This window comes from Euprymna scolopes, chromosome 44 (assembly GCF_053919585.1).
Source record: "Euprymna scolopes isolate OS-2025 chromosome 44, ASM5391958v1, whole genome shotgun sequence".
NCBI classification, from domain to species: domain Eukaryota; kingdom Metazoa; phylum Mollusca; class Cephalopoda; order Sepiida; family Sepiolidae; genus Euprymna; species Euprymna scolopes.
In genome coordinates this window covers 22760279-22774755 of record NC_136525.1, presented here as the reverse complement: position 1 = coordinate 22774755, position 14477 = coordinate 22760279, and the positions used below count along the sequence as shown (strand labels likewise).

Sequence of the window (14477 nt, the reverse complement as noted above, 5' to 3'; positions counted from 1 at the left end):
AAATGCTTTCCAACATCCTGGAAAACCTCATCAGTATGCCCTTTTCGTCTAGGAGAAGCCCCATGTTTTGACAAGCTTCTGGGATTGACCTCCAGATCTGAAATGGAACACATACATCAAGTCTGTTGGCAAGGACGCTGGAAAGATGGTGGGATCCTTCTACTGCTCCAGAAGATATCTCATTACTGATGCAATTCTCTATCTATATAAAAGCCAAGTATGTCCAAGGATGGAGTACTGCTGCCATATCTGGGCAGGAGCTGCTAAAAACAGCCTATCCTGCCTTAACAGAGTACAAAATATACTTCGTGGCTTAGTGGGGGGTGCCCTTTTCTTTTCCCTGGAACCTCTCTCTCACAGAAGGGAGGTTGCGAGCCTGTCTTTGTTTAATCGTTATTTCCATGGGAAGTGCTCGTCTGAGCTCCAATCTCTCGTCTCTCCTCGCCAATCTTTTAGGAAAAACACCTGTCTAGCTGAAACCACTGTCAAAAATTTTCCCCACTCTTTATTTGTGCCTAAATCAAAACGTAGATTCTATGAACAAAGCTTCTTTCTTAGAACTGCACGCCTGTGGAACTCTGTTCCATCTGCCTGCTTCCCATCTGACTACAACCTGGATGTCTTCAAGTCCAACGTAAACAAATTCTTGATGAACCGCCCCCTTCAGTAGACACTTTTATTAAATCTCCACACTAACGTACTGTACATGCAATAACCCTTATCCCTGAGTGGCTTCCAGGCCTTGATAAGTGGTGACCACCTTGTAAAAAAAAAAAAAATAGAAATAAAAAAAAAAGTGAGAGAAAGATACAAAGTCATAGCACTCCTTCTGAAGCCAATCGTGGGTCGCTCTGGCCTTGTGGGCCAGCACCGAATCCTGCTGCCACACCCAGAGTCTGTCAGTGGCCACCAGGGAATCACCACACTTTTCAGCACGTCCAGGTACACCTTGGTGGTGACTTTCTAGCCCATTTCAAAGATGTCAGGTGGCATGATGCAGCCTTTCCTTGGAACCACACCAAAGACCATAATCTTGGCTGGAAACTTTGTTTTCATCATCCTGGGTATGCTCTCAAGCATTAAACCGTCAAGATTTACATTTTAAGGGTGCAGACAATGGTCCTGTTATCATAACTTTGATCGGTAGAGAGCATGAGTTTTACAGTGGCACATCTCCGATCTCGCTCGTTGAACATTGTATCACTTTCAAACATGATAAAAGCCTCCTATGGCTCTTGGGATTTGTACACAACTGGCCAATTAGTAGATTGTCTGCAAAACAACAAAATCAAAAAAACAAAAACAAAAAAATCCAAAAAAAAGAACAAAAGTTTTCATCAAATGGAAATAGAATCGTCATCTTTTCTAGGGTGACAATTTTATCGTTCCACTCTGTAGATTTTAGGAAATTGACTTAGAATGGCTACTTTATGTCAAATTGATGGTTGAATTGTAAAATTATTTTTGAAACCTTCCTATAAGGTGCAGTGAACTAAGTATTAATCACTCCTTTTTTAATGAGTTGATCCTATAAAAAACCAATATTTTATAATATAAATGAATAATTTACTTGACTGACGTCCAGTGTCACAAATAAACAATCATCATCGCAAACATTAATGAGAAACGAATTAACCTTTAGTCGCTTTTTATCAATTGATCAGCAAAACCATTTCCTCGCCAAAAATTTTCAAAGCTAAAAACACATAACTGTCTGTTCACGGTTTCAAATTGGCCATTTTATTTTATAATTTTATAAAAATAGTCATGTTGTGAGGAAACTGCAAGTTTTTTTGGATTATAGATTTTTTTTTAAATCCAAAGAAGTGTGCAAGTGAATTGATATCTGATCCTTTATAATTTATATTAAAAATATTAAGAAAAAAAACAAAACGAAATGTTGTGTTGAATTTTCTATGAAAGAAATATTTTTTTAGCTTTAAAAAGTTAAAAAAAAAAAGAATTTACTAAAAATTGTTTTAAATTCTTTATTTGTTTTTTTTTTTTAATTTTTTTTATTTTAATGTGTTGAAAAAATTTTCAACCATCGTGGAATTTTCCTGGGTTCTCCTAGTATAAATGAATGCGGTAATCATAGAAAGTAAATGTTTGAAAGTAATTTTGCTCTACAAGTTTGATCCAAAAATAATCCTGGTGTTACCAGATCAGGATATCTGAAGGTATTGGCTCATTGCCACTTTAATGTAGGGGGCTACTATCAGGGCCATAAGCTACAGGGGTACTATGTGGGGAGTTGGGCAGAAAAGATATCGGTTCACGTTACACTTGAACTTCTGCATGTCAGTACAGTTGGGAAAGCAGAAACCAGGAAGGGAATTCTAAAGTCTAGCAGTTCTGGGGAAGAAACTACTGGAGTAGAAGGCTCTCTTACATCTAAAGATCTTAACTGTGAAGGGGTGGGATTTGGATTCCTGAGACGAAATGCACCTAACATTGAGGGTTTTTTTTTCTACTTCCTTTTGCAAAACTTAATTATGTTCTGCTAAACCAAAAACAACAACCCACCTTTTCCCAATTTTTACTTCTTCCTATTTCCCCTTTTTCTATCTCCCTGGTTTCCTTACTTTTTATATCTCACTGATTCCGAACTTAAAATGTACCAAACATTAATACTGTAACCCTTTTCCCTCTCCCATTGCAAAACTCATTCATGTTCTGCAGGGCAGGAAATAAAAAGGGAAAAAATCCACTTTAAAACAACCAAACCAAACACTACAAACTAGCGATTGAAGATACAAAGAGCTTGAAAAATAAAAACCTTCTACAAAATAACTGGATGCAACATGAATACTATTTCCAAAATAACTGGATTCGGCATTAAATAACTTGAAAAGGGTTGATATGCCGTAAAACAACCAAACCAAACTAAACCTAAAATAATTGTAGTTTTTGAAGATTTGGAGAAATTGTAGTTACCAATAAAACATTTTTATTAACAGCATTTTTATTTTTTTACCCATTTCATAATACTAACAAAATCTTAAACATTTTCCTCTTCATTTATTTTTAGGTGTGATCGAAGATAAATTTAAAATCTACTGTTCTGTTCTACAGACTTCAGATACCGAGACGTTTGTGTTTTTGAAATTTTTAAAATAAGGATTGATAATTTCAACCATTCGGATTATTGGTATCATCTTGAGTGTGATTCGCTCAACGTTTCAATTGATGTAACCTCCAACTTTCTACAGGGGTATCTCATTGAACTTTGAAATTTGCACGGAATTGTTAATACTTTGTATGTACATTCAGTGCCCTTTTAATCGATTGTAAAGGGCAATCGATATTTGTAAAGTACATTTATTTATTGGTAATTTAAGAACATGAATTGATTTGAAGAAATTGTAAAACTAACAACAAAACTTTCGTACTGACAATATTTTTTACATACTTTATCTTTAGTATTTTCCTTACCTTTGGCCTTAAAATGCTAAAATTTATTTTTGAGTGTGATCCAAGATAGAATGAAAAGGTACTACTCTTTACAGGGATTGAACTTACAAACTTCAGATTATGAGACTTTTGTGTTCCTAAATTCTTGAGATGAGAATTGATTATTCTATTGTTTGGATTGCATAAAAATCTAAATGTCTGAAAAATCTAAATATGAGGATTAATAATTTGAACTAAGATCAAAGTGTAGTACCTGTTCTTCAGGTGCTGCACTTCTATTTCTTGTTCTCTTTCGGTGGAGGAGAAATCCTTCACGACTGAGACAATTTTTATTTTTGTACCTTTTCTCCACGTTAAAAAACGACCCTGGTGTCTAACTCTGTCCCATGGGGAGGCATAGTAAATAGGTACTGTAATCATCTTGAGTGTCATTTTCAGTGTTTTGACCGATATAACCTCCAATTTTCTTCAGATGTCTCTTGTTGAACTCTAGAATCTTTCTGGTGAACTCGAGGATTTATAAAAGTAGAGTAGAAAGTAATTCACAATTGAATTTTGAATATCACCTACACTGAGGATTGAACCTTCAATCTCCAGAAGAGTGTAACTTACAACTGACTTTTACCAAATACTTTATCCACCATGCCACCGGCCCTTGTGAACATGCATGGATACGGCATGTAAAATTGTTAATGACTTTGACACACTCCTTTCTTAACACTACCCTGATTTGGTCTGTGATCATCTTCAGTTCAGTTTTGATAAACATTATCTTGGAGATAAGTCCTGTGATAAAAATTTGAGGGTCCAGTGAATGTGAAGCAGTTTCAGAATAACATCTCCTACTGATGAGGCAATCATCAAAGTGTCCTCTCTATATATGATTGAACAGTGGACAATGAAGAAATACATGGATTTTTTTTTTTGCATTGCAGAAAACATTGTCAATTTTATTAACAACTAGCAGTTCAACCCAGCTTTGCTCGGTCCCTATGTATTGTTCATAACTTTGTGTGCATATACACGGTAATGCTTTTCTATATAATAGACTTCCTTAACGACTATAGAGCAAATGGGCTCCAATCAAATTTAAAATGTTTGACCCATGTCCAGGTAACCTACATCTAAAATTTCAAGTGTTTAGACTCAAAATTGGTGGAGGTCAAATCGTTAAACTTTGACCCCTTAACAGCCAAATTTCTGGCTGAAAACCGATCCAAAAGATTTTCATAAATCTCGAGTATGTAGACCGAAAATTGATAGTTATTATGTAGGGAAATATGTGTGTGTGTGTGTGTACACACACACACGTACACGCACACACACGCACACACACACACTTTTATAGATATGACATTTTTTAAATATATAATTTTTTTTTTGTTTTAGTCACCCTCTAGTATTATACTCATTGTGTCTTTTTTTATTTTTTTGTAACATTGAATGTATTCCATTATGACGCATGAAATAAAAATAGATATGCAGCAGGTGTCACTTTCCTTTTTCTCCAAACAGTAAAAATTCAATATTTCATATATGAAAAAGAAAAATGAATTAAAAAAACAAACAAAAAATAAATGTATTTAAGATCAAATATTTTTTATTTTAATCTAGAATGCAAAATTTTCTTTGTAAATAAATTTTTATTTTTATTTTTTTAGGTTCTCCAGTCTCCTATGATCCATCTTTCCAGGGACCTGTTCAAAAGCGGTAAGTATAAAAAAAAAAACAACAACTTTATTTTATTAAAGTGATGCAAAGCATTGTGGGCAATCTCATACTTACAAGTAAATTGTCGAATATATATAACATGTTAAAGCAATTTTATGTTCGAACATACGTCTTTACACTTGAAAAAAAAAAAAGAAGAATCGCGTGATTATTGAAAACACGATGAAAAATAAAAATGTGATTTTATGCTGCTGTTTTTTTTTTTTTAGCATCATTTGTGATGATGATTTTTATTGGCATTCGTTTCCTCAATATCTTTCTATTAAGAATTCTCTCTAGAAAAATATCGGGTACTTACTGGAGACAACATGAAGATTGCGAACGTTCCTAAGTGAAACTGTTTCTGTAGAACGAACTGGGTTCGAACTTTGCACATTCAGGTTGTCAGCCCATATCATTAATCACTTCACCATCACCTGACTACAGCTTTATTTTAAAACTTTTATTGAAAAAAAATCAATTCAGGTAACTTGATTATGCAGTAGAACCGGCATCTATTCAATGTAGCCACCTTCAGCCTCAGTCATCGCCTCGATAAGTGTCTAGAACTAGGAGCATGCCATTTCCGCAAGCGTCGACAGGAGCTCGGCAAATACTCGGCAGATGGCAGTGATCAGGTTGGCTCTGGTGTGTGGGAGGTCATGTTGGTGATGTTCTCGACATTTGACCAAATGAAGTAGCAGCAGTTGCAGGTTGGGGAGGAGGAAGGGGCCAGTGAGAGAAGGTTTTAAAGTTGTAGCACTACTTCTGAAACCAAGCTTGGGTCTCTCTGAACTTGTAGGCCAGCACCGAGTCCTGCTGCCACACCCAGGGTCTACCAGCGGCCACCTGATTGCACCATGGGATCACCACACTCTTCAGCACATCCAGGTACACTTTGGTGTTGACTTTCAAGCTGACTTTGAAGATATGAGGTGGCATGATGTGGCCCTCACTTAAAATCACACCAAAGACCATAACCATGGCTGCAAAGGGTCATCCAATGCATTGAGCTGTGCCCTGAAGCATTGAACCACCCGGATTTGCATTTTGAGGGTGCTGGCAATGGTCCTGTTATCATAATTTGGATCAGTAGAGAGCAGAGTTGTAGAGCAGTGCATATCTGATCTCATTCGTTGAATATTGTGTCACTTTAAAGCATGATAGAAGGCCCCTATCGCTCAACTAGTAGATGGTCTGCAACAAAAAAAGAAAACTGGTTTTCATCTAATGGAAATGGAATTATCTCGTCTTTCCAGGGCGACAATTTTATCATTCCACCCTGCAAAATACACGTTTTTTGGGTTTTTGTTTTTTAAATGGAAATCTCTCCAGACATAATGTGAAGCCACTTGATGTAAGGAGGTAAAAAAAAGAATAGAAAAGATGATCATGAAGAAGACAGGAGATGCCTATTGACTTTAGTCTTGAAAAGACTAAGGCTATAGTTAGGAAGAAAACAGCAGAAAGAGTTCCACAAGCTTGCTCTCCTTGAAAAGAAGCCACTGAAATAGGAAGCTGTATTATAATGCAGTATCAAAATAGCAAATTGATGGAGACCACTAGACCAACAAGTCAAACGAGCTGAAACAAAGGAAGCAGGCAATAGATCAGACAATTCTTAATGCATGCCATAATATTTATAAAAAAAAATAAGACTAGCAACATCACACCTGTGAGAGAAAGCTTACAGAGAATGACAAAGGCTAGGCCCAATCAAATTGCAGATACGTTTCTGCACTTTATCAAGAACCTTATCAAGTTTGGATAGAGAGTATACAATACTTGGATCCTAACCCAAAGATGCTACAATAATATTAAGAGGTCTGTGTATGTTCATAGTTGAGATATGCTACACTCCTGCAAGGGTTTTGGAAACGAACCCCTCATAACCAGATATATTAAGAAACTACATTAAACATAGTACTTAGATAAGTATGTTTTAGTTTGAACAAAAGTGGTATAGTGATATTGTAGGGCCTGCGTTCATGTTGGACATTTGTAGAATGCAAATATATCACAAACAGGCCAAGATCAGTGTAATATCTGTTCTAATACTACACTTAATCTTTTCTGTCCTAGGTCAATGGAGAAATCCCTCATGACCGAGATAATTTTTATTTTTGGTCCTATCCAGAGTGCCTCTTTTTTGGGAGTTGGATTTTCCCCACATTAAAAACCGACCTTGTGTCTAACTCTGCCCTTGTGGGGAGGCAAGTAAATAGGAACTCGTACAAAGGTTTTTAGAAATATCAGTGTTATGAACCCTCTCCTGGGACCGGTGTTTGAGTGTTATAAACCTTTTTTGGGACAGTATTCGTGGGTGATGAACCCTCAACAGTGAAATGGCTATTCTAGCTATTTTAAAATGTCTGTTATGAGCCCCTTCACTTGTCATTCTCTGCTGTGACACTGTTCTTTCTGGAGTTTATAATCTGCTTGGATTAGATCTGCTATGTACTCACCGGAATGTAACAGTTATTTCTGTTGCCTACAGATCATTTAATGGCTCTTGCACCACTGCAATGTTTAAATACCTTCTTGTGTTACAGCTAAACAGACCAAACCCGTGACAATATACTTTCCTATTAGATCCTCTACATAATCACACCGGTGCTTGCTCAGTGATGTACCAGCGATCTTCTTTTGCATTGTATTCTGCAATCCTGAACCTGCTGCCTCAGAATTTTGTGAATGAACATGTATCACTTTCACATTTTCAGATATTCATAAGTTTTATTATATTCCTAAGTTTTGTGCATTCCCTAATTAGCTTAGAAGATTCTGCCTATTTCTAACGGTTTTATGACCATCTATTATATAAATCTCAACTCTGTTTGTGTGTTTGTATGTCCGCTAAAAACTGGTCAGCCACATTGGAACGGCTTGAAACCAGTACCATCCAAAAGAGCAATTGCTCAGACGCATGTGTGAAAATTAGAAAAAAAAAAAAAAAATTGTGGTGGTCAACTGGACCATTTTTTTTTTTTTTTTTTTTTTTTTTGAGGGAGGGGGTCACTTTTTATATCGCTATTTTTGCTAGTCACACACGAGTATCAAACTGATACTCTGTTTAAAAACGTTATTTTGCAAGGTCATGACGTCATAAGTCGTGACTGTAACAGCTTGCGCATTAGCCAATAACTGTTTTCTCCTTTTTTCCTCTTTCGCGTTTCAGGTTCAAACTCAGCTGCTGCAACTCATTTTATTTTTATTTATTTATTTATTTTTTGGTCGTACAGGCACTCATTATTATTTTGATTGAGAGAAAAGTTTATTTATTTTTAAGGGGGAGATCTGGAGAATAGCTACTTTTCTCCGTATCCCTTCTGTCGAAATATCTAGTGGGGAGGTTGTTTGGGGGGGGGGCGATTCCGTTCTTTTGGGGGAGTGTCGATGAAAGTGCTCAATATCCTTAGTATAGCAGCTGTGTCTAAACTGAACTTCATGTCCACCCGGACAATGCCAGGAATCCATGCTAGTGGCTTAAAGGAAAAAATAAAACATTTTAAAAAAATATAACTAAACAAAGTACAAAAAAAAAAAGAAAATTGCTAAAAAAAATTTCCCCAATGTTTTCAATTGCCTGAGTGACACCATTTTTCCTTTCTAGTGGAATATATATCTGCTGAGCATTCCTGTCAACAGCACTTCATCACTGAGATGAGGCCAGTAGTACTGACAAAACCACATCCTGCAAATTTGGTAGCGCTTACATGATATGCCTCTTGAGAAGCAGCGTTTAGATCTGTTAGTGGCTTTCCATTGGAACTCTTCAAACAATCCTTAAAAGACCCCAGATCTATATATATATATATATATATATAGAGAGAGAGAGAGAGAGAGAAAGACAGCCTATATCAAAGAATTCTCTGATGGCAAAACCATGTGTAGACTTCTGAAGAGAATAGTTTTACCTTTCTTTCCAAACTCTAAAAATATAACAATAAATTGAAAACAAAACAAAGCTATAATATCGACATCTATCTTCTATCTAATATAAAAGGAACTTTGTATATTCGTTCCCTATGGACTATGAAACAGCTGGGCCAGTTTTTAAAAAAATTCATGTGAATGTACTTGATGTATCTGGGAGTGTTCTTACATGGGTTTTGTATCAGAAGGCGTTTGATAAGTATCGAAAATTGATAATCAATAAAAAGTCTATCAAAGAAGGAAGTCTGATTTTGACCAAAGTTAACCTAACCTCGTAAGTTTTATCACCGCACAAGCAGAAAGGCTTAGTCTACAAAATTAACTGTAGATTCTTTTATAAGATAGGGGCATGTTCGAAATGAATGTTTCTTTTTAGAGCACAATTGAATAATGGATTCTCTGCACTAAAATGTAGACTACAACCACTGCAGGGAGGCACGTAGATATTCCTTCCAGTACACTGCAGGGGTGTGTGTGGGGGGGGGGGATAACTAGAGCAAGCAATTAATCGATTTGATTAAAAAATGGGTGATTTCACTGATTTTGATGACAATGAAAGTATGGGAGGGTGAAACATTTGTTTATTCTTATTCAATCCTGAACAACGTCGGGTCTCCCTGCTAGTATAGCAATAAAGTAAAGAATTTAATACGAGAACCATGATCTATAATATAAATCTCACCTGTCTGTTTAAATGTACGTATGTCTGCCTAAAACTTTTGACAGAGGCGACTTTGTTGCCAATATTTTTCGAAAGCCATCCCCTCTTTTCGATTGACTAGCATTAATTTAAACCTACGTTGGTAGATACATTGGCTGAAACATTGTTGGAATAACGCTCAAGATGAGAACAGTAGTCTGAATAATACAAAAAAAAAATGCCTATTATCTTCCTGTTTGGCGATGGATGCATCAGCAAAGACGTCATGTTTTTTCTTCACGTTCTTTGCCTCTTTCACTGTACAGGTTTGAACCTGCCTACCTATTACCACTTTTTTTGCTCAACACACACTTCCAAACACCTAGGTAACGCCAGGACCCAGGCTAGGCTAGTCTATTATATAAATCTCATCTGTCTGTTTAAATATATGTATGTATGTATGTATGTATGTATGTCTAAAACTTTTCTCAGCAGCATCTGACCGGGTCGAAATCGGTACTGTCTGAAAGGGTGATATCTCTGTCGAATAATATGTGAAAATTAGAAAAAAAAAAAAAAAATAAACGATCAATTATTTCCCATCGAAATAGACGTCCGCAATGAGGGAGGATAGCAAAAAAATCGTTCCTTCATGACAATTTAATCAAACGCGCATGCGCAAAATCGTTCTTTCTTGAATTAGTTTAAATAGAAAAAAAAACGATGTTACTTTACGATCGTAGGTTATAATGACAGCGTCGTTATCTTAAGGTTGCATGTTCGCGCAGACATATCAGACTTTTTTTTTTTTTTTAGTTTTAAAGTTTTGATATTTAAACTGGGTTATTCTTGCTATTTTTCGCTTGCTTATACTTTATTTCACCTTTTTTTTTTAAATTTATTTCATCACGTTCGCTGTTTTTTATTTGCTTTTTTTTCAATTATTTTTTAAGTTTTAACATTTAAACAGGGTTATTTCATTCGCTTATTCTTTATTTTCCATTTTATTGTTGTTTTGATTTAACCCCCCCCCCCCATCACGCACACACACCTCACCACACCCAGGCAACACCGGGTACCCCTGTTTAGTGATTTATAGTGATAAGTAGTAAAAACAAGAACAGATTTAAAGTTTCCAAAATTCAGACTGAAATTGTCTGCAAGGACCCGTGGCATAACGGATAAGGTACTAGGTAAAATTCAGTTGTAAGTGACACTCTTCTAGAAGTTGAAGGTTCAATCCTCAAGGCAGGTGATACACATAATGCAATTGGGAATTATTTAAAACTTCTATTTGGCTGACGGAACGAGAGCACGCTACCTTTTGTGATTTAAATCGATTTAGAAATTCTGTGCAAATTTCCGAGTTTGACAAAAAGATTCCCGAGTTCGACAAAATACACCTGGAGAATACATTGGCCGAAACATTGTTGGAGTAATACTCAAGATGAGAACAGTAGGCCGAATAATACAGAAAAAAAAAATGGCCTATTATCTTTATCTGTTTTGTGTATATATTAGTGATAGTACTTTCCAATGTTTTTGCCGATTCCGATACAATTACTGATTCTGATTCTAAAATCACCTGAAAAATAGAATTTCATAAAAGTTGGATTGATATAACAGAAATTCCTCATCTACTTTTTAATGTAAATTTTTAAAGTTTCCACTTTGTCTATGGGGAAGTGCTGAAATGCTTAGCTAATTAGATCACAGAAGTTGACAAGTGGCAACGGCGAACAAAATAGGATATAGGTTTGCTGATTTCAGAGTGATGACACGGGCTAGGACAACAGCATATTCTTTCCATTGTTTTGACTCTCTAGTGTGTATCCGTTATTTTACCTGCTTTTATATAGTGATGTATGTGGTTCTTGGTTAATTAACTATGTCGGATATATACTCGAGTCAAAACAATGAAAAGAATATGCTGTTGTCATAGCCCTAGTGATGACACAGTTGTGAGTGACAAGGCGAACGCTAAACTTTTACAACTGAGGCATCAAAAGAGGCTGGCAAAAGTGCATTGAGAATAGTGGTGACTATGTAGAGGAATAAATTCCAGAACACAAAAGGTCGTTGGTTTTAATGGTACTATTCCCGTCTTCGTAGCTCTTCAACGTTTTAGGCTTTGGATTACAAAAATAGGAGGCCTTACTTTTGGAACTACTTGTGTGTATGTGTATGTGTGTGACACACACATACACATACACACATATTTACACACACAAAAAATGTAATTATTCTTCCACTTCCTGTTGACTATTCAAACTAATCCCTTGTGACCCCCTTTCTTTCCTTTGTAATTAAGTGGAGGTTTAAGTGTTTCAGGCATCTGACCCATTCTATTATCAAGGAATTGTTTTGTTTCTATTTTTGGATGGCAATCATTCAGTATGCCAATTCTAAAACACGCATGGCTAACTACAACGACTATTCAACTCTTTCAGCGAGAGGTGGTGGGGGGTGACGAAAATACCCCCCCCCTCTTCCCATGTGTTGAGCCCTGCAAAATAAATAAATAAAATAATTGGGAACTTATGCAATATAAAGACCATGCCACTGTCGGCATCGTCCGGGCGATTTACAGAAAAGATGCTGAATGATAGTTTTTATTGGGGTGGGGGAGTGAATCCCCCTTCCCCTTATGAGATGCTGACAATTTCAAATAAATAAATAAACCCAAAAAACTACCCAACTGTTTCTGATTTTTTTTTTTTTTTTTTTTTTTAGATAAGAAATGATTTGTATTATTTGGATCACTGTTCTCATCAAGAGTGTTATTTTCAAAAGGTTTTGGCCGATGTAACCTTCAAGTGTATCTTGTCGAACTCATGAATCTTTGTGTCGGACTTGGATATATGCAACGAATTCCGAACAGAACCTTTAATATAATCCACGGGGGTAGCAAGGACTCGTGGCACAGTGGGTAAAATGCTTGGTAAAATTCAGTTACATTTTCTGTAAGTTGAACGTTCAAACCATATTGCGGATGACACTTCAAGTATAACTGCAAATTACTTAGAAGTTCTACCCAGTCGTGGGTGATGAACCGAGAGAATGCTACCGTCATAGATTAGATAAAGGGTTTCATTCGAAATTCTGTGATGATTCCCGAGTTTGGCAGAAATGTATCCCCGAGTTTGGAAAGATGCAACTGAAGAAGGTTGGAGGTTACATCGACCGAAATGTGGAAATAACGCAGTAAACCGGGATCAAATTGCTAGTTTTAAGTAAAAAAAAAATATTAAAAAAAAATATATAATAATAATAATAATAATAATAATAATAATAAATAAAAAAATAAATAATTAAATAAAAATCAGCTGTTTGGCGTTAAATCCAAGTCTATTTCATTATAAACAATTGACGATTTTAAACTCATAAATTACACATTAAAAATGATATCTTTATTGAAAGAAGAAAAGACTAAAAGGCAATAATCTATGAAATATATATATATATATATATATACACACACACACACACACACACACACACACACACACACACACACACACACTTTTTAATGTTTAAAGAATATTTTTTATGGGAGACTGTAAAATATCGGTTTAACCTTACCCAAGCAAAAAAAAATAAATAAATAAATAAAATAAAGTGCTGGTGAGAACGAAATAAAAGCGATGGTAAACGAGCCTACAAATGTTTTTTTTTTTTTTTTTTTTTTTTTTTCTCCATAGAACCTGCAATCCTTGTCGAACGACAAGCGCTTTCGGGTTTTATTTTTCTCGTACATGTTTTTTGTTTAGCTTAGGCGACGACAACATAACTACGCGAATTGGTTTCTGTCATGTCTGATGTACATAAACATTTTTTACAGCCATTCCTTTTCTTCTGCTTTCACTTCTTCTGCTTCTCTTTTTCTTTCTCTTTTCTTCTTCCGCTTCTCCCTCTTCATATCCTGTTCCTTTTTCTTTCTCTTTTTCTTTTTTCTCTTCATATTCTTTCTTCTTCCTCTGCTTCTTTTTCCTCTTTTCCTCTTCATATTGTTCTTTCTTCCTCCATTCTTCATTTCTCTCTTCTACCATTATTTCCTCTGTATCTCTTCTTTCTCTTTTTCCCTCTTCCTACATCCTCAGACTCTTTCTCAGTCTATTCCCACCCCCTTCCCTCTAATCCAGCCCTTCTCATCTTATAAGTAAACAGAACTTCCATGAGCAAAGTTTCTTTTCAAGAACTAACCGTCATCTGGAACATAATACATGGGACTGCTTAATAGTTGACTACAACCTGATTGCTTCCAAGTCAATGGTAAATAAGCAAATTCTGCTCAATCTCAACTATCATTGCCAATCCTCATGGTTACTCTTTTACCTTCTTCCCTATATCTCCTTTCTTTTATTCCCTCTATCTTTCACTTCATTTCCTTTCCTCCTACAACCCCCACCCCGAACTCATCATCGCATATATTAAATGCCTCTCTTGAAACAAACGAATGTCATCACTTTTAACTTTAGTTTCTCTTCCTTTTGTTGGTTAGAGTTCGAGTTTGTTTTTCAAGAAGAAATCCAATTCCATGTCAGATGAATCGCAGTCGGGTGGTGGTGGGAATCAGTCAGAGTTGAAAGCGAACCAAAATCGTTGTGAATTAACGCAACAACCGATGATAATAACAGTTGTTCACTTGGTGAGAAATCGCCATGCTCGACGGTAGAAATGTTACTGGGACATCTCTGAAACATGACAATTGCACAAGACACTGCGTTAAACGGTGCACCGGTGATTTCTCTCTCTCTCTCTCTCTCTCTCTCTCTCT

At 36.0% G+C, this 14477-nt stretch overlaps 1 protein-coding gene across 2 annotated transcripts in view; it reads left to right on the top strand.

Annotated features, from left to right (window-relative positions):
* Positions 1 to 14477, top strand: part of LOC145268738 (choline transporter-like protein 2) — a 279161-nt gene that overhangs the window by 125807 nt on the left and 138877 nt on the right. For both annotated transcript variants that reach the window (XM_080124322.1, XM_080124323.1), the window contains exon 2: positions 5076 to 5124. In XM_080124322.1, coding sequence (XP_079980448.1) covers positions 5076 to 5124 — 49 coding nt within the window. The remainder of the gene's footprint in view (positions 1 to 5075; positions 5125 to 14477) is intronic.